The sequence below is a fragment of the Erigeron canadensis genome, chromosome 1, assembly GCF_010389155.1.
Source record: "Erigeron canadensis isolate Cc75 chromosome 1, C_canadensis_v1, whole genome shotgun sequence".
NCBI classification, from domain to species: Eukaryota; Viridiplantae; Streptophyta; class Magnoliopsida; order Asterales; family Asteraceae; genus Erigeron; species Erigeron canadensis.
This window is the reverse complement of record NC_057761.1, coordinates 38,875,970-38,897,641: the sequence shown is the minus strand read 5'-3', so window position 1 is coordinate 38,897,641 and position 21,672 is coordinate 38,875,970. Positions and strand designations below refer to the sequence as shown.

Genomic DNA, 21,672 nt, shown 5'->3' with positions numbered 1-21,672 from the left:
CTTCAACAAAATAAATTGAAAACGCCATGCCCAAGTTATATTTATAATATACTTAAGTTTATAAGTTTCAATAAGACAATATTTATAGTCCTCGGTTAACTATACCATTCATTAACCTCGATTAAATAAGTAAACCTTCATTTTAACTACGGTTACATATATTCCTCACTCAAATAAATATCCGTAAGTCCTCAACCAGTCAACCCCCAAAATTTTTTATTTTTCAATCCCCACATCAAATTCTTTCCTTTCAGGTAAGTATATATATTAGTTATATACCAGATTGGTGTCCGGGCAATGCAACGACGGTGACGGTGTAGTTATTAACGTAAAAGTAATTTCATTACGGTCGGAGATGTGATGAATTTTTTCGGTGGGATGTGAAAGGGGTATGAGGGGACGAATTGTGAGTTAAGGTTTTTGCTATGTGTTTCCGTGTGAGGGAGAGATAGAGACTGAATTTTTTTAAGGGCATTTTAATCACAGTCTGTAAAATGAAGATAAGAATATATTAAGATGGAGGGTAAATTAGACATATCAAAATCTTAAATTTAAAGGAGGGAGGTTCAGTTTCTTTTATGAGGGGTATAGATAGATATTTTTAAGAGTTATCGACACAAATCGTCCTTGTGGTTTACCCAAATAGTTATGTTTCATCTCTAAAGATCAAAAACCTTAAAGACAGTTCTTTAAGGAGGTTGAAAGTTTAATAACACCAAAAAGATTACGAGTAATTAATATGTAATATCAATGATAAGTTGGTGTAGTGGTTTGGAGTTCCCTTGGTCACCTATAGGTCTCAGGTTCGAATCTCCATTTTATCAACTTTGAGATATAGGTAGTCCTTTTATGAGGGTTTGACTTGAGTATACCCAGGTTCAAGTCTGAGGAGACAAGGTTGACCCCTATTAATGGTCGTGCATTCGGGCGGATTAGTTGGTTTTTTGTCCACATTGGGGATATGAAATAGACATTTCTACTTCGAGGGAGCTCTCTAGCGCGAACCCGGTTAAAACAACATATGTTAGATCTCTCGCTGTCGAATCGCGACACGAAGTTTCAAGCGAAATTCATCTTTCAAAAAAATAAAATAAATTAATATGTAATAAAATCAAAATTAATTTATTTTCCAACATGAAATGTATAACACTTTTTCAGTATTCAAATTTAAAGCTAAAGGTTTCTTTTACATCATCATTAAATGTCAATCACCTTTAGTTTTGTCTTTTATGTAAAAACTATAACTATCCATGTATTGTATTGGTACATTTCTAATCACATAAAATAAGATGAAATCTAAATATTGATACTTTTATGTCTTAAAAAACAAACAAATGCTTGTGAAATAATTTAATTAATTATTAATCTTTAAGTTTTGGGCATAAAATAGATACATATTGCCATATTTTGAGTTTGGGCTTACACAAGATATGTTGCCACAATTTGGGCCTGGGCTCATACAATCACATTATTATTCTCATTCGGTTATTTTCTAGGATTAGGTACCAGCGTTCGTTGCAGCCGCTTTACACCATACGAGAAACGGATTGATTTCTGTACACACACACACACACATACATATAGATTATATAGATACAGATTCGTTGAGCTTGTGGTAATCAACAAGGAATCGGATTTCTATTCGAAAGGGATATCTGTTCGAAAATTGGTTGCTTTGTCGTGGTAATCAACAAAGGAGGTTGCTTGAAACTTGTAGGTGTTCTTTGCTTTTACTTTCCTTATTATTTTCATTGATTATTACTCGTATTATTTATTTACTTTACTTTAGTTTTTGATTCGATTGAGATGAGATTTTGGTAACAGTTTTGACACGAAGTTGCACCGTGCTCTGATCCAGTTTTCTTGAATTCTTTATATAATTCGCATTAATGATTTATATGATTTTTTGTTTTTGGGTATTAATTGTTATATAATTGGGTCAAGTATTTTAGATTAAAGTTTCAATCTTGATGGTTTAAGTTAAGTATGTTAATATTATTATGGGTATGAGGGACACTTGTTATCTAGTTTAAAACTTTAGATACGAGTAATAAGTTGAAGTTTTCTTATACAAATATTGTTTTTTTTAGATCTAGGATTGTAATAAGCGATGGGTAAGAAGAAACCGGAAGACGGTGTAAGTAAAGTAGGTAATAAAGAAGGAAAAAAGGAGAAGTTATCTGTTTCAGCTATGCTTGCAAGTATGGACCAGAAACCTGATAAGGCGAAGAAAGCAACTTCATCGAGCTCTACGGCTCGTAATACCAAACTGAAAGCGCCTGCTAAGGTGCAGGGGTATACAGACATTGATCTTCCTCCGTCGGATGACGAAGAAGATGATGTGGAGTCTGAAGAGGAGGAGATTGAAAAGGGTGGGGTAAGGAAGCCGAGTAGGAAAGAGAGGGCTAGTGATAGGAATCTTGAGATATCGGTAACGGATAAGGAGATAAAGAAACGGGAGAAGAAGGATATGATTGCTGCGCAGGCGGTTGAGCTGGCTAAGCAAGAGGCGATGAGAGATGACCATGATGCGTTCACGGTTGTGATTGGAAGTCGGGCTGCGGTTCTTGATGGTCAAGATGAAGCTGATGCAAATGTGAAAGATATTACGGTGGATAATTTTTCAGTTTCAGCACGTGGAAAAGAGTTGTTGAAGAATGCTTCTGTGAAGATTTCTCATGGGAAGAGGTATGGGTTAGTGGGACCTAATGGGAAGGGAAAGTCGACGTTGTTGAAGCTTCTTGCTTGGAGGAAGATTCCCGTGCCTAAAAATATAGATGTTCTTTTGGTGGAGCAAGAAATAGTTGGTGATGACAGAACGGCCCTTGAAGCTGTTGTGTCTGCAAATGTAGAGCTTGTTGAGCTACGACAAGAAGTGGCATCGTTGCTGGAAGCTCCTGAAGCCGAAAGTGGAAATGAAGTTGAAGATGGTGGTGATTCGGGAGAGAAACTAGCTGAGTTATATGAAAAGTTGCAGATTATGGGCTCAGATGCTGCTGAAGCCCAAGCTTCGAAGATTCTTGCTGGGTTGGGTTTTACAAAAGTTATGCAGACCCGTGCGACAAGGTCGTTTAGTGGTGGGTGGAGGATGAGAATTTCATTGGCCCGGGCCCTTTTCATCCAACCGACTCTTCTATTGTTAGATGAACCGACCAATCATCTTGATCTTAGAGCTGTTCTTTGGTTAGAGGAATACTTATGCAGATGGAAGAAAACACTTGTTGTTGTCTCACATGACAGAGACTTCTTGAACACTGTCTGCAATGAAATAATTCATCTACATGATTTAAAACTTCATTTATATCGTGGAAATTTTGATGATTTTGAAAGTGGGTACGAGCAACGTCGCAAAGAAATGAATAAAAAGTTTGAAACTTTTGACAAACAGGTGAAAGCTGCAAAGAGGGCTGGGAACCAAAAACAACAAGAGAAAGTCAAAGAAAAAGCAAAGTTTGCTGTTAAAGAACAAAAGAAAAAATCAAAGGGAAAAGCTGACGAAGAAGAGGAGATACCTGAGGCCCCTCAGAGATGGAGAGATTATACGGTTACATTCCATTTTCCCGAGCCTACTGAATTGACACCACCATTGTTACAGCTTGTTGACGTTAGTTTTAGCTATCCAGAAAGAGAGGACTTTAAGTTATCTGAAGTAGATGTCGGGATTGATATGGGTACACGTGTTGCTATTGTGGGGCCCAATGGAGCTGGAAAATCGACATTATTGAACCTTCTCGCCGGAGACTTAAATCCAACAGAGGGTGAAGTACGAAGGAGTCAAAAGTTGAGAATTGGGCGGTATTCCCAACATTTTGTTGACCTTTTGACTATGGGTGAAACACCTGTTCAGTATCTTCTTCGTCTTCATCCAGATCAAGAAGGTTTCAGTAAGCAAGAAGCTGTTAGGGCTAAACTTGGTAAATTCGGGCTTCCGAGCCATAATCACCTGACCCCAATTGCTAAGTTATCTGGAGGACAAAAAGCCCGTGTGGTTTTCACTTCAATTTCCATGTCCAGACCACACATTTTATTGCTGGATGAACCCACAAATCATTTAGATATGCAGAGTATTGATGCACTTGCAGACGCACTTGATGAATTTACTGGTGGCGTTGTTCTTGTGAGTCATGATTCTAGGCTAATATCGCGTGTTTGTGCTGATGAAGAGAAAAGTGAAATATGGGAGGTGGATGATGGAGTGGTGCTGGCATATGATGGTTCTTTTGAAGATTATAAGCAGGAGCTCCAGAAGAAAATCAGAGATGAGGTCGACGAATGATGTGGTATGTGTCTTATGTATTGATTGCTTTTACTGGATTATGATATTCCTTTTTAAACATAGTTATACTGTATTACATGAGAATAAATTTTATTGGCTATATTGTTTCTTTTCATAGTCTTGGGTTGGGGTTGAATTGTGATATGTATCAGATGGATAAACAAATCAAGAACAAGCCGAAGGACCATAATTAAATAGATTAGGTTATGTTGTCTTTCTTAATGTTGGCCATCAGAACTAAATTCTCAATAGTATGTGCTGAGACGGGCCAAAACTCCCAATGCCTCTTGGAGTCTTGGGTATGCTACCAGCCAAATAGACAAAATATTATAAATTTTAATACATATCTGTGTTTGGATGGCCTGCACTAGAAGGTAGGATACTGACAATTTCTGCACTCTTTTGTTTGTTACTTCTTGGAATCCAACGAATGATTTTGTTGGTTTAAGAAATTGATCAGTAATAGGCATTCATAAGCTATTTTGTGCCAGCCAACAATATTGTATTTTTACTTGCAGCAATTAGAAATGTGTATCCATACAGATAATTTAATAGGTTATATGGTTCTCAAACTTACAGCTTATATGCTGCTATGTCCTATGTACAAAGTATGTCTGCATAATAAACTATCTAGTATTACTCAAAGTTAGGATATAACTATATAAGTGCCCCAAGATTTTCTCAACCATCAACCTGATGTCACTATTGCTGCAATGCAAAACATTGCTTAATGTCACGCAAGAATCTGTCTTGTGGTATTTCTGAGATCGGATTATCATTACTTTTCATTAGCAACTTGAGATCGGATTATCATCACCTTTCATGCAACTTATCTAATATCCAGAATGTTTTTCGCCTTAATGCTCAGTTCTCGAGTTCAATTTTTAAAGAAAGGAGAAGAGAAGAAGAGAGATGAATGGAAGAGAAGGGGTGGATTTTCCATCGTTCCCAATCATCCCAAAAATGGGATGAAAGTTTCTTGGCTAAAATCTATTGTATTCTCCTTCTAAATCTTTTCCTTTCTTTTCTCTTCTTCTCTTAAATAAAACTTAAGAACACAACTATTTTTAAGATCCTTCACAATCTTTTCCATTCCTTCCAACAAAAAACTCGAGAACTGAGTGTAAAGATTCATTTTATGCTCTTTCACCACAATTAGAACTTGTTGTATGCCTTTTCTTGGATCAAAATACTGACACTTGTGTCCAATTCGACTCTTTCATCCAAAAACATGCATATGGCCGATAATGCAGCCTCCACTTCAATGTTCTTATGGAGTTATGGTCAAATCAAGTAAACAGCTTTTTAACTGCTTTTGCTTCAAGCAAACAAATGGTCTCTTGAGAAGAGCATGCTTCTTCATGAAGCTGGCACAGTGGCATGACTTAAGATTTCATATCTCTAGCCAACTTTCCTGCAAGAGATCTTTTCTTAACATTAAACGTATTGTTATTTGTTACTAGAGAGAAAAGATATCTCCAACCATTTATTTGTTCTCAACGCTTCCCAATGTCCAGAAATTAGTCACTTCAACAGCCTTCGATGGGTATCCAGAATACAAACGAGATGGATGTTTGTTGTCCCAACCATCCTTTTAGTCCCAAGCTTGCGAAAGAAGGGGATAATTTTTTTGTATAATTACAATATAACAAAGTTTTTCTATTTGTTAATATCTAGATGTAGTGCTTCTTCCCCTCTGATACCTATTGGTTAGGATTGACTAGTACCGAAACTATAGATATAACCTTTCGCCAAATATAAGAACTCTCTGAACCCGAGTTTTTTAAATGGTGTGGGTTTGGATAAAGTAACTTTCTGAACCACAAATTCTCTAACCCTTTTGCTGAGAACTTCTGAGTTCCGCTTTAAATGTTCATAAGCAGTTCTGTGAACACATTTGTGAAACTAAAGTTCTTTGCTAGAATCAGAAAGTGGTTTTCGTAGAGTGTTGCAGTGAACCAAACAAGAATACCAACAAGTCCTTCCAGATAAGCACTTCCATGCTTTGCTCATTCTCATGCCAGAATTCTGAATTTGATCGATTTTATGCAAAATTTAGAGTGACTATGATATAGACCTAAATTTAGTGAAATATTTTCATGGGGAAATTTTGCCAAGAAATTGACAGAATCTACTTGTTTTTCAGTCGGTGTTGTTTCTCGAAGCTCTTTTAACAATGCTGTAAATGCAACATTTCTTGCCACAGAGTTTCATGAAACACCATTTGAATTTTGAAGTAAAGCAGGTGAATCTGTGACATAGTTTTTAATCTCATGATCATTTCCCAGAAAAATTCCTCCAATGTAACCTGCCATCTCCATCTCTACATTACTTGTTTGATTTTATATATTTTGAGATCATTTTTACCAATTGTATTACAGATTAAAGTTGTCTTAAAAGTTAATACTTCAAGAAAGTGATGCAATAGAGGCTGCCAATATCCATTTTCTGCCATGATCTTGATGTTATCTGGTAATCTGCCCAAGTTAATTATGATATATTTGACTTTCTTTACCAAAAGTTCATTAATGGATTGTTTGACAATAGGTGTTTTGCTATGCATTTGCATTCTGAGAGTGATAATAAGATCTCTGCTGCCTTTTTTGGTTTATTTTCTAACGATTCCAATTCCTATATGACTGAAGAAACACAGTAAAAATACCATTCTATTGTGATGAAGTTATTGTTTTTTTGTTACAGTTGATAGTCTCATAGCATTTGAAATAACGAGTAGCAAGGAATTCACATCAGTGGTATACTGGTATCTGAAATCTTATTCGTCCTCAGCAAATTAAATAAAGAAAAAATAAAATATATCCTTAGTTAGCTCACTATAACGAATTTATAGTTTTGTTACGCGGTTTTCTAGTAGTGTCGGGATTATTTAATTTGATCAACATAACATAAGGTGGTCAACTAGCCTGTTTATGAAGAATCAGTTTTACATCAACTATTACTCGATCAAACTCGTTTGTCCGTTTGTCTTTCTTGGTCTGATTCTAACATTTAATATTACCCGAAGCTGCAAATAACCTGTCGCACTCAATGGTTGTGGCTAGGGGATGCATGGGCTTGATTCCTAGACCTTGTGTTGTTTATGGCAGGACCATTGGCTATGCGACGACTATTAGTAAGAAAGAAGGGTCAAATAGTTGAACTAGTCAACAGTAATTTCTATGTTGCTCTATACTTTTGGTGTTCTACATGATGTAATTGTGTTTTATCTAAACCAAATTCAAGATTACCTCCGTTTTATTGTCCAGGCACCTGTTTTGTTTTGTATTTTGCTGATTCCATTCACTTCCAATAGAACGTCGTTTGGTTAAACTATGGGAAATGATATTCGTACCATGACTTTTGATGGATGTACCACAACGTAAAAGTTTTACAGCTGACTGTATAAACCTGTATTACACAGTTGTGGTAAATCTATCAAAATAAGTGGTACTAATATCACTTCCCATAAACTATAGCCCAACCAATAACTATTCAAGTCTTTTGTGCCGATTATGTTTATGTTGGTAAGAGCCTTGCGGGTCTGAAACTTCCATAGATTCTTGAGCCCTCATATAACTAACTCGTAACTGATATAAAGAAGCCAACAGACACTTAACACACTAGCTACAACATGTTTAGTCAAGCAGACTTTGGCGTGTTCGAAAAGCTACAATATAGTGGTGTCTAATTGTCTATGACCAAACCCACCCATGATGACACCAAAGTCATAACTCCTTTTCAACACATGGGCCAACCAACAGTACTCTTAGTATTTAAGTCAGTCATAGTCATCATAGATCAACAAACTTGACCAAGTCTGATTCGAGACTCTCATTACTAACTTACAACCAGGACGGCAGGACCAATTAACCAGTGTATGCACCGGTCTGAGTTTGCGCAGAACCTTTTTATGCGCGGACCTAGTCCATCGAGGAGCACTTATTAAAAGAAAAAAAAAAGTGATCATTTAGTAAAGCATTTTAGATTTATTATTTTTTTTTATTCAAGGTTTTCACTTTAGGTTAATTTTTTATATTGTTTGTAACCAAGTAACCAACCTTTCATAAGTTAAACTAAACGTACTACAGTTGATGATGGAAGGTTACGAGCAAAAACTTGCCGTAAGCAAGTTAAACGTTGACTACAATAGTAAATTGACATAAAGTCAAGTCTCCCAACCCGTCCATAACTCTACATAGAATTTTGATGAGCCATTCTAGACTCCGAGTCTTCAGTAAAGTCTTAAACTAACTGTAATCGAAGACCTCGATTTCCACCGTCCATTTATTTGATCAAATCATTAATTTTTACTTCTATTTGATTTCTTTACAAGTAATTATTTGAAAGGCAGGAATTATTTGATCACTTAATATACTTTTCAACTTTTTTTTTTTTTTTCTTTTTCTTTCTTTTTTTTTTTCTTTTCAGTTTTTAATTCCGGCTTGCTTTAAAATTTTGTTAATCGTACAGCATTCTAACGTTTACTGATTTAAAATTCAATTTTTGTGTTAAAGTTATGTGATATTACATTATTACCTTACGAATTTTATTTGCCCAAAAAAGAAAAGAAAAGGTTGACGAAAGTGAAAAAATAATATTATGAGTTTTAATGGTTGTAAATCATATAATGTTTATGTTTTAAAACTTTTGTGATACAATATCAAATAATGAATTGGATTTTATAATAATAGAATTATTACCTAAGGACTTTTGACCGATTTACTAGTCTATCTACGGTTAAATTTATTGTGGTATTCTAGATTATGGACTTTCCACGATTTTTCTTTTATTTACATAAATTTATATTTTATAATTTTTTTATTTACATTATTATTTAAGAAAAAGATTACAGGACATGTTATATATATGTCTACATTCCATGCATGCAGCTTAATTGTGGCTTTAATTATATTCTATATATCTTACCCCAAAATGGAAACCACATTTCTTGTCATGTTTACTTTCATGTTCTTGCAAACATTTGGTAGTAGTAACAGACACATGATGATGACTTCATCAAACGTTACATGTTTTGAAAGAGAGCGAGAATCCTTGCTTATATTCAAACGAAGTCTCACTGACAGATTAAACCGTCTGTCTACATGGACCGGAGTCGAATGTTGCGAGTGGCAAGGGGTCGAGTGTGATGTACTAAATGGTCATGTTGTGAAACTTGATCTTCGAAATCCAGCATCTTTCACATACAAGACCTTTTACAACGGCAACTCGCTAGGAGGTGAGTTAAGTGATTCATTACTGAATTTGACGCATTTGCTTTACCTAGATCTGAGCTTGAATAATTTCTCGGGACGTATTCCTGAATTCTTAGGGTCATTTAAACGCTTGGATTATCTTAATCTCTCACATTCTGGTTTTAGCGGTGTAGTCCCTCCTCATCTCAGAAATCTATCAAGTTTACAATATCTTGATCTTGCTAATGATAACTTGATGATCAAGGATGATTTGAGGTGGGTGTCTTCACTATCGTCATTAAAACACTTGGACTTATCAGGGATAAGCATTGGTAACCATACTGATTGGTTCCATCCAGTTAACATGTTACCTTATTTGCTTACCTTGAACTTGGCCTCGTGTCATATAAGTATCCCTTCCATAAAATTTATCAACTTAACGTCTCTCATTTCACTCGATCTCTCTTTAAATTACATCAATTCTACCATCCCTGTGTGGCTATCGAACCTTACTAGCCTCATGCATCTAAATCTTCATGGTAATTCTTTTCATGATCAAATTCCTGATTTTCTTGGAACGTTGAGCTCTCTTACTTCCATCAACCTTTCGAAAAATCTCTTTGATACTTCAATTCCAGAATTGTTTTGGAATTTGAGCAGCCTCGTCCGTTTGGATCTTAGTCAGAATATGTTCCATGGTTCGATTCCTCAAAATGTGAACCTATGCATCTTGACTGTTCTCAATTTGTGGCAGAATAAATTTTCTGGAGAGCTTTCAAGTTTTATTGGGAACTTGTCAGATTGCATGCTAACTAGTTTAAAGTATCTTAACCTTGAGTGGAACGACTTCAATGGAAGCATGCCGAATAAGTTTGGAGAGTTCAAGAAACTTGAACAACTTCTCCTTTCAGCAAATGAATTATCAGGTCCCGTACCTCCATCACTTGGTGGCCTATCGTCTCTTAGACATCTAAAAGTTAATAGCAATCAGCTTAGTGGGAGTATACCGGCAAGCTTAGGATCACTTTCGAGGTTAGAAACGCTAGATCTTAATAGTAATCAGTTGAGTGGTAGCATACCTGCAAGCTTAGGAAACCTATTGAGGCTAGAAAAGCTTGATCTGTATAATAATCAATTAAGTGGGAACATTCCCACGAGTCTTGGGCAGCTTGCAAACCTCAAAAGCCTGGATGTCTCTGACAACTCTTTGGTCGGGGTTCTTTCTGAAACTCACTTCACAAAACTTAAGAATCTAACCATCTTGTGGTTGTCTTATAACTCATTATCATTGAACTTCACCTCTCGTTGGACTCCTCCCTTCCAATTGCATGAACTTTATGCAGATTCCTGCAACGTTGGACCTGCTTTTCCAAAATTGCTTCGAACATCCACAAATATGCGGTATCTATATCTTTCTAATGCGGGTATTAGTGATACAATACCGCAGTGGTTTGAGAGCATCTCCTCTCATATTAGTTACATGGATTTGTCATACAACCAGATCGGTGGAAGTCTGCCACGATTTGATGGCTATAGTAGCAACTTAGAAGCCAGGTACCTGATCCTGAACACAAACAAATTTGAGGGATCTTTTGCTTCATTCCCTGCAAATGTAAAGGTGTTAGATCTATCTGATAACTTACTCTCAGGACTTGTTCCACACACCGATGAAACGATGAACCCACGTTTAGAATCTGTGAATCTTTCAAAAAACCGTTTTACAGGAAGCTTTCCTGTGCACTTTTGCAAGATTCTTAGTCTTGGAGTTCTAGATTTATCACACAATAAGTTTTCTGGGGGTCTTCCTGGATGCTTAGGGAACTTAAATTATTTACGGGTGTTAGATCTTACAAATAACACCCTAACGGGTACTATTCCGAAATCATTGGGAAATCTAAAAGATCTGTGGTCATTGCACTTGGCCAACAACATATTTGTGGGGTATCTTCCAGAATCTTTACAAAGTTTAATAGGGTTGGTTACCATGGATTTAGGGAATAATCTATTTGATGGTAGTATTCCTCTATGGATAGGAGAAAAGCTGTTGAATCTTAGAATCTTGAATATGCAATCAAATAAGTTTACAGGAAAGATTCCGCTCCAACTTTGTCAACTAAACACGCTTCAACACTTAAACTTGGCACATAACAAGATATTTGGGACGATTCCTCTTTGCTTTAAAAATTTAAGTGGCATGATCATGGATGAGGAAGACATCTACAACAGTGGAACAGGAAACTATGAAGAAAATATTTTGGCTTCGACGAAGGGAATTCAGTTGATGTACACGACAACGTTACAATATCTTACATCCTTAGACCTCTCAAGCAACAACATTAGTGGGGAAATTCCAGATGTTTTGATGGATCTTGTGGGATTGAAGAATTTGAATCTTTCTCGAAACTTGCTACAAGGACAAATCCCAACAAAGATCGGAAATCTAAAGAAAATAGAATCATTAGATTTGTCATTGAACAGCTTGAGTGGTCCAATTCCTCCTACTTTGACAAACTTGAACTTTCTAAGTGCCTTGAACCTGTCGTTCAACAACTTATCTGGTGCAATCCCGGTTGGGAATCAGATCCAGACTCTAGACGATCCATCTATATACGAAGGAAACAACGGGCTATGTGGGCCACCAGTATCAAGGAGATGCAAAGAAAATGATGCAACCGATGTGGTTGGAGACGATAAAGGTCATGATGATACTCCAGACTTGTGGTTTTATATTGGCATGGGCTCAGGTTTTGTTGTTGGAACCATGGGACTAATTGGTAGCTTATACTTCACCATAACTTGGAGGGTTGCTTACTTTAATATTCTTGAAAGTGTTTATGATTGGTTTATGGTATCAATTCTATTGACTTTTGGTCGCTTAAGGAGGGAATTCTTCTAGTAAGGTATATTATATATATATATTGGATTTACAGATAGCAAATTTGAATGATTATCAAAATTTACACACTATAAAACACTTGCATCCCCGGTAACCCGAGCAAGGAAAACCTCATCTGTCCTCATTTTTTATAAATCTAGAGTAATATACATTGGTTAAAAGTGATCACTGAAAGACTTTTGAGCTGGATTTTACGTTAATACAACATATAGTGACTTGGTTGTTGACATTTTAAAATATCTGCAGGTACCCTTGTACTATGGAAGTGTTTGATGATCGGGTCGGTCAAAGATGATAAAGTTTTGTGGTTACAAAATAAAGATAATAAAGGTACACTGCAACCATGTTTCGAAGATTTTAGGAGGCTGCATTTCATAGACGAAAATAGGTTGCATATGTTGTTTTAATTCTGTATTTTCAAGCAATTTGATCTCAGTTTTGTTTGTAACAGAGTTATGTGCTCCATAGCATTATAAATTACAAAAGGGGTTAAAAGGAGCTTTACAAATTACAAAAGGGGGAACATATGTTGTCGCCTCCCGCTATTGCATGCATAAATTATATTATATTATATACTCTAATAATTGAATAGCATATGAATAGTAGCTCACCGTTGAGCTACTATCCATATTATATACTATAATAATTGAATAGCATGTGAATAGTAACTCGTCTACGTGGCGAGCTACTATTCGTCCATATTACAACCCGAACTATTATTCGGATTTTGCCAAATCGTATCCGGTTCGGATTTTTTAATATGAGTTAATTCTTGGCTTTTTCCACATGTTTTTCCATTCGGGTTTTCAAATAATTATATTGAAAACGTTTATTTATTTATTTATTTTTGTAACAATATTCATATTTTACCACATTAGATCTCTTTCAAGTTTAAAAGTATAGGTTACTACTTAGTTTCATACATTTTTTAAACTTTTGGCCTTTCAAATAATATATTAAAACTACTTTTTTTTTTAATTATATTTTTTTTTAACAATATTCAGATTTTACCATATTAGATCTCTTTGATGTTTAAAACTACGAGTTACTTCTTGGTTTCTTACACATTTTTTTGGGGGGTTTAAAATAATATATCAAAACTACTATTTTTGCTATTGCCTTTGAAAAAATATCATTTCATATGTCAAATATTTTAACAAACATATATAGCGATACATCATCAATAACAAAACATAATTGTTTTCAGGTTTCCAAACAATATATTAAAAACTTTTATTAATTTTTTTTGGTATTGTCTTTGAATAAGTATATACTTTATATGTCAAATTTTTTAGAAACATAAATCATCAATAACAAAACCAATCGAACTAATTGAAACTACGCAACACACGGACGGAATTTATAGTGGTTTTGCCTTTAAAAAAATATATTAAATATATATTTGATATGATAAACTTTTAAACAAACCTATCAATGACAAAATATTTGTTCATTAAACACAAATATACTAAATAACACAATTGTTTCAACACGACACTTAATGCCCCGCAATGCGGGGCCAGAAATTCCTAGTTATTACTAATAGATAACCTATATTGCATATAGATGTCATTTTCCACTTCGTGTTGCCTTACATACATATATAAGCTCTGCCATTTAGAAACCAAATAAAACCAAGGTTATAATTTAGCATGATGACTTAATGTTGCCTGATAATTGAATGAAACTAATTAAACTTCCTGCAAGTATGATGTAAGAAATTTTATACTAGAAATCATGTTCTTTTTTCTATTAGAAATCCGTATTTAACATCATTGAAGAACATAATAGAACAAACAGATTAAAAAACATCTTGCAGTCGGTCTACTTCTCATTGCCACATACCATATAAACAAAATTACAAATTAATACAGTATCTCCCTCCTGCCCTTGTCGTGCCCCTGGTCCTTTTAGTTACTTTTCATCTTCTATTTCCTGCAAGTATATAGTGAACCATCACCACTACCCGACTTATTATTTCTCAAGATATTCTTTGTCCCAGATATTGCAGCCTTGTTTTTCAGTATGTTTTAATATGACAAAAGAAAATTTAGATGGAAGTACCGCGAAAAGAGTTTATACTTACAGAATTTTCAATCTTGTCGAAATCATCCTCGTCATCATCAAAACCATCATTATTATCGTCATCTAAAATTTAACAAAATGAAGATCAAGACAAATGGAGTGCGGATAATAAAGTAATGCAACATAATTTACTAAAAATTTACCTGGATGACCATCACTGTCATCAAGATCTCCCAAAAGATAGGAATCCAAGTCCTGTTCAGATGTAGAGGTCTTGCTTTTAAGCTCTGCCCCGGTCACTTCCGGTCCAACAGCTAGAGTTTGATTGGATTTTTCATTATCTGTTTGTGATATTTGTTTTAGTTTGCTCTCTTCTATGAATTTCCTTTCATAACTGTATGTATGGACAAGAAAGGATTTCAATGGTAATCGTAAAATAATTTAAACTGAATATAGAAGTGGAAATTCCATGATAAGGCAGTCACATACGGTGATACATGAGTGCTCACAAGTGTAAAATATATCCTCCAAAATCTCCCATCTTTCATGTGCCTTGGGCATAATTCGTATCTCAACTTAGACACTTCCTAAGAAATCATCATCAATATAACTTATAAATAAATAAAAAGGGTAAATGGGTGGGAACCCTCTGGTCCCATGTACCATTTTGGTACTCTGAGCACACACCGCATAGAACTCATGCCCGGTAAGTCACCATTCTCACACATGGGATCACAAGATATAGTTTCTCCACTTGCCCTTGGCAAGTTTTGAACCTGTGACCTCTAGCCTTTATCTGTGGGCCCATGTGGTCACATGATGGCGGTACCACTGGGGTTTCACCTTGGTAACTTATAAATATGCATAGCTGAGAAACTGAAAAAATGAAGGTCCAAAACTACTGAGCTAGATATAATAACACTATAACAGTCACATATTCGATTGTGTTTCTCAAGAACTTGAATGGTGTTAATACCTTGATGGATGTGAGGACAAGATTTGCATGTTTCTGCTGCCATTCTGAAAGATCTTGCCTTACATTCGAGACAGTAGCCACCTCAGACGCCAAATCATCTAAGGTGCAAGAGAAACAGGGTTGGTTTTCAAAACAGTATATTTGACTATTTGTAGATTAACAAAATAGAGATGAGTTGTGAAAAACTTTGAAGCGCACCATATCTCTCTACATTTTCAAACTTGTAGTTTATTAGCCCTCAAGATAGACAAATCAGACCACTACACACACATTGATCCATCAAACTGAATCATAAATGTTGGAATATACACCATACACGGCTAGCCACACATGTTAACAAACTTTTTGGAGAGTATCAGAACATACATTATCCTAACAGTTAAACAAATGGATTGATCAAATTATCAGACTGTCTTTTTGATATCTTCTTGATTAATTCTAATACACAATTCAACATTTTTCTTACATTCCAAATGTTTGGTCATTTGTCTCAAAATATCTATCGATGACCCAATATCACAATCAGATCTTATCAATTTTGTGATCATAACAACCCATTTTTACATGCACCAATCAGATCATCCTAGTATAGTAGTATGTTGTTGGTGATCACTGTTCCATTCGAACCGCGTAGGTCACACAAAAAACATGTTCCTTTAACCTAAGACAATGGAGAAGATGCAAATCTTTTGTTGTTTAATAATGTCTTTGCAAAGTATTGAAAGTGCGGTCCACAATAACAATACTTTTATACACGTTGGACCAAATTGATGAAAATCATTCTGTTTATACGTGATTTGTGTCACTTAGTTTAGTACAATTACTGATGAAACAAACACATCATATGACATGTTGGTTACAATTAGGGACTACTTGACCAATATTCAAGAGAGAAAAAAGAAGACGTCGGTACAATTCCTTATGGGAATATGGGGCTAAACGAATTTTGTCACTATGTGCACTATGTGAGATGCAACATATGAGACGGTCTTAAGCAGCAATTACTACTAAATCAGCTTCGTTGCATGCCTAGTGCAAAAAACTAAGTTTATTTAAACAGTTGAATAAATCAAAACTTGATAACCAATTTAAAGGAGCAACAATCAATAATGTACCAAGTCGGTATATATGGCATCACAAGCATTTCAAAGAGTAATACAATGTAAAGGTTGTTAGGCTAAGGGGAGCGGGGCTTCCTCACAAGCGGGGGACTTGCACCATGTCACATAAGAGGAAGCCCACTCAAAATGTGGGAGTGGGGCTACTCGTGTGGGTGAGGGGACTTTGGACATGTGTAAAAATATCATTGCTTGGAAGTATAAAAAAGTGGAGAAGTAAGGCAGAAACAGAGAGAGCAGGTGGTGTTCTAATGGGGTCACACAGGCCATTTTTTTTCTCGGGGTCGCCTAGTGTGTGTGTGTTGGGGTGGGGGGGAGGGGTCATGCCCTGCGATCCAATGGCAATTTGGGTGTGGGTCACCTAAGAGAAGGCTCCACTCCCTTCAGACTTGGAAGATAGTTAGAAGATTAAGTCGGTTACATAAGCGAGCTGAAGATACAGATGTATCCATATTAGTCTTTTAACTTCATTCATTAAATATTCCCAAATCTATCCCATTTCCATTTTGTCTTAACAATTTGACATATGAAAGAAGAATCAAGATAATGCTTCCAGAACTTTGAAAGACTGAAAAACCTCATAAAGGACTGTTGTAACAATCTATCTTTTTCCGTTTTGGTTAAGCAGCCATCAAGGCAGAAGGTGCAAATCGACATGAGATCTATATAGTTTAGCATCTCAATTATAGCCTTATGATTATTAATAACACAAGTAGTCACAGTGTCAGTAACACGTACTTGTAACTAGTACAACTAAACTCCATTGATTCCAAATCTTATTGTACCAGACGTATCCAAATCTCATGGCAGAATGCTATTACGACGGTCCGTAAAACATGCTTTTGACAAGGCAGACATTAATCAATCAAAAGCATCATATCACACACACACAACAATTAGGATATTAGTTGAATGGAACAAAAAAAAGAAAAAGTGGATGATGCAATCACAAAATGTATATATAATTGATGATGTAACAGAGTCACCTGGAAAGGGGAAGCTTTGAAAGGTAGACAGAGTGAGTCCTTTAACAAAGTCTCTGAGATCCTCCGTGATCCCAAGACGCTCCTCTTCTTTTTCGGATGATTCCGGGTTAGAAACGGAGGAGAGTGAAAGCAGAGCAGCAGATTTCTTTGAAGCTTCGGCGGCAATGTCTTTAGATCGCTTGGCGGTTTCCGTAACGATATCGGCGATTTTTAAGTTGGTTAAGGTTAGGGATTGAGATCTTTTTGTTGCCTCTTCTGCTATTGATTTTGCTTTTTCCCAAAACCTTTCCATTTTCTTTTTCTCTCAATCACTCACTCACTCACTCTGTGTGCGTGTGAATGAAGTCAAGTCAGTGAGTAGAGTGTAGAAAGGAGGACAATGGAGTGTAGAATGGTGTGTCCAGTCCAGGAGGTGAGGTAATGTGTTATTTATTGGTGGAATGGTCTACTCAGTTGACCGGCTACATAGCAAAGGGAATTTTGCTTTAAAAAGTCCTTTTGAATTTTTGCTATGAATGAATTATGTTTGGCAATGCCGTCAGGTTCTGAGTGGATAGTCACAAACCTTAATTCGAACCCCATAAAAAAAATATGATACCTGAACTTGATCCAATACCAATTGGATATGTTATCGAGGACCCATTGGCCATTGGGATAAAATTACCCGATAAGAATAGCTATTTTTTAAGAATAATTACTAAAATTTGTATGATTTGATAAAAGATACTATTGGCGCTTTGGAAGATGGATAAGCAAGTTATGCAATATAGATATAAAATTAGTTGATGTTAGTGTGAAACATTGTATTGTCCTAGGTGGAATATTGATTCAAGACTATAAGGGCGCGTTTGGTTCGCGAAATGTTTTTGGAAGGAATGAAATCTTTCAAAGGAATTGGAATCTGAAGGAATGGAATTTGACGGAATGTTTTTGATTTTTTGAAGATTCAAGTGACGGACAGAATGAGATTCCTTCTCCCATCCCCAAGGAATGGAGATTCTATCAAATGAGGGAATGTTAACATTCCAACGGAATGTGATTCCTCCATCTTTAACCAACCAAACACACTAAGGAATGGAATTCAATTCCAATTCCATCAGATTCCATCAAATTCTGTGAACCAAACGCGACCTAAGTATATAGGTATAGGCATTGATATCGAGTCGGGTCAAAGTAGACATGTCTCAGTCACTTTGCCCTGAACGAATTCAAGTATCGGATATTCTCATCGGGTTCCAGGTTGCCCTATCAGGTCGGGTGTTTTTTTGCCATCCCTTATTACATTAGACTGTATCATTCTAGTCGCTCATAATCTCATACTATGAAGAGTTATTATTTTTCTCGCTTTAATGTCCTCGTAACCTATTACATTATTTACCATACAAGGGGAAGATAAAGATCGTAGAAAACAATGTTGTAGATACCGGTTTTTAAGTTTTACAAGGAGGTACCCGGTACCGGTATCGATATTACCAGTTTTACCGGTCGGTATTACCGATAGAATAATTTATTATATATATATATACACATATATATGGTAATAAAATTGTTACAACGTAATACAAATAGTCAAAATACAAATATAATCCACTAAAAAATAATACTAAATAGATATATCATAACAAAGTATAAATTTTAAAGTTCACATACAACAAAAAATAACATTAAGGTATAATAAAATTAATTAAAAAATTTTTAAAAAAATACCGGTTTTACTAGACCGGTAATACCGGACAAAACTAGAAAATACCGGCGGTGGACGTCCAATCGGTATCCGGGTAGTACTGGCTTTAAAACATTGGTTGAAAATGAATGCAACCATGGATCACATGGATCACAGCTATGAATGGAAACAGGGCACTTACAGCTTTGTTTCCTAAAATATAATCATGTTTCTTTCTACAACTATATATGACATCAATTGTTAATGTAGGTGGTTGAGGACCAACAAATTGTCTGACAATTTGCAAAATATAACTAAAGGAAACCCCTGATCAATGTTAAAAGACCATACATACATTTCTGGCAAATAAAAGGCTTACGGGTTTCAAATTTAGGACATAAGAAAGTCATACATGCAGTGCTCCCTAGTCCCGTCACTGGAAATCAATCATAGTCATTGACAACTATAACATCAATGGTTGGTTGTTTTTAGGATCAACAATCAGAACTGCTTGATAAAAAAATTTCAAACTTTCAGCTTATAACAAGATCAGTTTACAAATCACAAGAGCCTAACCCGGTTTGATTTTACAAACTCAAATGCATGACCAAACAACTTTAACCGTTTTTGTTGCTTTGAAGATCTGAAATCCTTCTAGTTTCTAACGGATTGAGCGGTAGCTATCATCTGAAGCATAATTGTGGCATACTGAACAGCAGTGTGTTGCATGGTGTATTGCCCCGAGAGCCCAAACTCCCCAAAGTTCGGTTCCATGTGTACAAAATGACCTGGTAATCGTCTTTTAGACAGAGCTTCTAGCCATATGTCAAAGAACTCGGCCATGATTTTTTGAGACTTCTCCCATGTAGAAATGGGTTTATACTCCATCTGCACGGTAATGAACACCCATTATTATACTTAGTCACAAGAATCTATATATATATATATATATATATATAAAGATTTAAGCATCCATAAACTTTGTTCTGTTCTCTTGAATGATTAATCCAAAAAAACTAAATCATCAACAAAAGAAAACTAAACGATTAATCCAAAAAAACTAAATCATCAACGAAAGAAAACTAAAAGCTGGAACAAGTGGTTAATTATTACCTCCATAACAATTCCCCTTAGATTTTCAGAGTGAACTATGGAAGTAACTTTACCGACCCTCAACTGGAAATCGCCAAGCTGATATTGAAATCCCTAAAATTACAAAAAATATAACATTATGTAAGTAAGACATACGGTAGTGAGGTTTTGTTATAAGTTGCGTCACAGATAAACCGTGTTTGATCCCCTGCAGTGTTTAAAATAATATGAACAAAATGCCTTTTTCCTAATAAACATTAATAAATTCTATGGCTACATGACATCACGAAGACACGAACACAATATTTTACAGCAGGAGTAAATACAGGCAACAAAGATATCAAGGATTAGAAACATGATCCAAAAGATTGCTGACCTCAAAATTGAGAGCGACTCGAGTTTTGTAAGACTGGAGTTTCTCCATGATAGTCTGGATAGTGGAATCAGCTTCAACAACTAAACGTTGCCCTCGTAAAACAAGGTAGTACTTGTTGGGCTGTTCAGGTAGTGATATTCCTAGAAAGTCACGCGGAAACTCTGACGCATTTCCTTGCTCTAATAAACACACACAAGACTCATAATTAACATTCAGGTACATGTAAAACTTAATTAAATTTGTATAAAATGCTACATAGTTGGTAATTGAAATCAATGGGGGTAACTGTAAACCTTTGATAACGGGACGGTAAAAACTGAGGGTGGCTTTCCATTTGCCTTCCTTGACACCGTTGATGCTCTCCACACACTGTGATACCTCTGCAAGTATTTGACTGTTGACTGTATGTCCCGCATTTGGCTGCCAGTGCAATACCCTGTCCAGATTTTATTACAATTATATAATAATAATAATAAATTCTCAAACATTGTTTGTATATATACTCCCTATAATATATAACTCTCAAGCAAGCAAAAAAAATATATATATGTAGATTTAGGGGAAGGAGAAGAATTAGTAGTACCATTTAATAGGCATGGTTTTTGGGACGATAATCGACTGTCTGTCTTGTCTGTGTGTGTGTGATTGAAGTTGAATCAATCCCAATTTTCAATTGGACCCTAATTTCTTCCCCAGGACCCGGTGGACTGTTTTTAACTTAGCTGCATTTTTATAAAGGAGTTAGAAATGATTAAATTATGTTAAGTAAATAACCTAAAGATCCTCTTAATTATGAGATGATTACATGTGGAAAAACTAAGGGAAAAAATTAAGAAAGAGAATGAGTGGATAACACATGTCACCTTCTATTAGTTTTAAGAGAAATTTTAAGTTATTTTTTAGGTGGATTGATCATTTTCCAAAACTTGTTTTGATGGAGAGACCTAATTTATAGGGCTACAAATTAGCCTAACCAATAAAATATTGCCACATGTTAATGTTATTATGACTAAAAGTTTTAGTTAAATCTGTTCCGATTTTACCCCAATTAATTTATGAAAAGTTGTTCATTTTA

The 21,672-nt window shown here is 35.5% G+C and overlaps 5 protein-coding genes across 13 annotated transcripts; 3 read left to right on the top strand and 2 right to left on the bottom strand.

Annotated features, from left to right (window-relative positions):
- The first annotated feature begins 1,516 nt into the window (after positions 1–1,516).
- LOC122597473 (ABC transporter F family member 4-like) lies at positions 1,517–7,558 on the top strand. Of its 9 annotated transcripts, none has more exons than XR_006323436.1 (6): positions 1,517–1,713; positions 2,091–4,280; positions 6,423–6,521; positions 6,658–6,748; positions 6,977–7,037; positions 7,381–7,558. XR_006323436.1 is itself a non-coding variant. In XM_043770086.1 (3 exons), the coding sequence occupies exon 2, from the start codon at positions 2,111–2,113 to the stop codon at positions 4,274–4,276; it is 2,166 nt and encodes a 721-aa protein (XP_043626021.1). In that variant the 5' UTR covers positions 1,517–1,713; positions 2,091–2,110; the 3' UTR covers positions 4,277–4,280; positions 6,658–6,973. The 9 variants fall into 9 exon arrangements, 3 of the variants coding, with proteins under 3 accessions (XP_043626021.1, XP_043626027.1, XP_043626001.1); XR_006323433.1 differs by having other exon boundaries at positions 7,336–7,558; XR_006323438.1 differs by lacking the exon at positions 6,977–7,037.
- Positions 7,559–9,205: 1,647 nt separating this feature from the next.
- LOC122592033 (receptor-like protein EIX2) lies at positions 9,206–10,721 on the top strand. The gene is made up of 2 exons (XM_043764249.1): positions 9,206–10,587; positions 10,634–10,721. Exons 1-2 carry the CDS (start codon positions 9,206–9,208, stop codon positions 10,719–10,721), a joined length of 1,470 nt encoding a protein of 489 aa, XP_043620184.1.
- Position 10,722: 1 nt separating this feature from the next.
- Positions 10,723–12,875, top strand: LOC122597505 (receptor-like protein EIX2). The gene is made up of 2 exons (XM_043770097.1): positions 10,723–12,365; positions 12,608–12,875. The coding sequence occupies exon 1, from the start codon at positions 10,862–10,864 to the stop codon at positions 12,359–12,361; it is 1,500 nt and encodes a 499-aa protein (XP_043626032.1). The 5' UTR covers positions 10,723–10,861; the 3' UTR covers positions 12,362–12,365; positions 12,608–12,875.
- Positions 12,876–14,068: 1,193 nt separating this feature from the next.
- Positions 14,069–17,969, bottom strand: LOC122579362. Its single transcript, XM_043751531.1, has 6 exons — positions 17,467–17,969; positions 15,363–15,460; positions 14,876–14,973; positions 14,590–14,780; positions 14,448–14,509; positions 14,069–14,296 (listed from the first exon to the last, which is right to left on the bottom strand). Exons 1-6 carry the CDS (start codon positions 17,756–17,758, stop codon positions 14,276–14,278), a joined length of 762 nt encoding a protein of 253 aa, XP_043607466.1. The 5' UTR covers positions 17,759–17,969; the 3' UTR covers positions 14,069–14,275.
- Positions 17,970–19,640: 1,671 nt separating this feature from the next.
- LOC122584681 (mediator of RNA polymerase II transcription subunit 20a-like) lies at positions 19,641–21,303 on the bottom strand. The gene is made up of 5 exons (XM_043756726.1): positions 21,181–21,303; positions 20,891–21,033; positions 20,598–20,776; positions 20,243–20,335; positions 19,641–20,017 (listed from the first exon to the last, which is right to left on the bottom strand). Exons 1-5 carry the CDS (start codon positions 21,192–21,194, stop codon positions 19,784–19,786), a joined length of 663 nt encoding a protein of 220 aa, XP_043612661.1. The 5' UTR covers positions 21,195–21,303; the 3' UTR covers positions 19,641–19,783.
- Between the last annotated feature and the right edge of the window lie 369 nt (positions 21,304–21,672).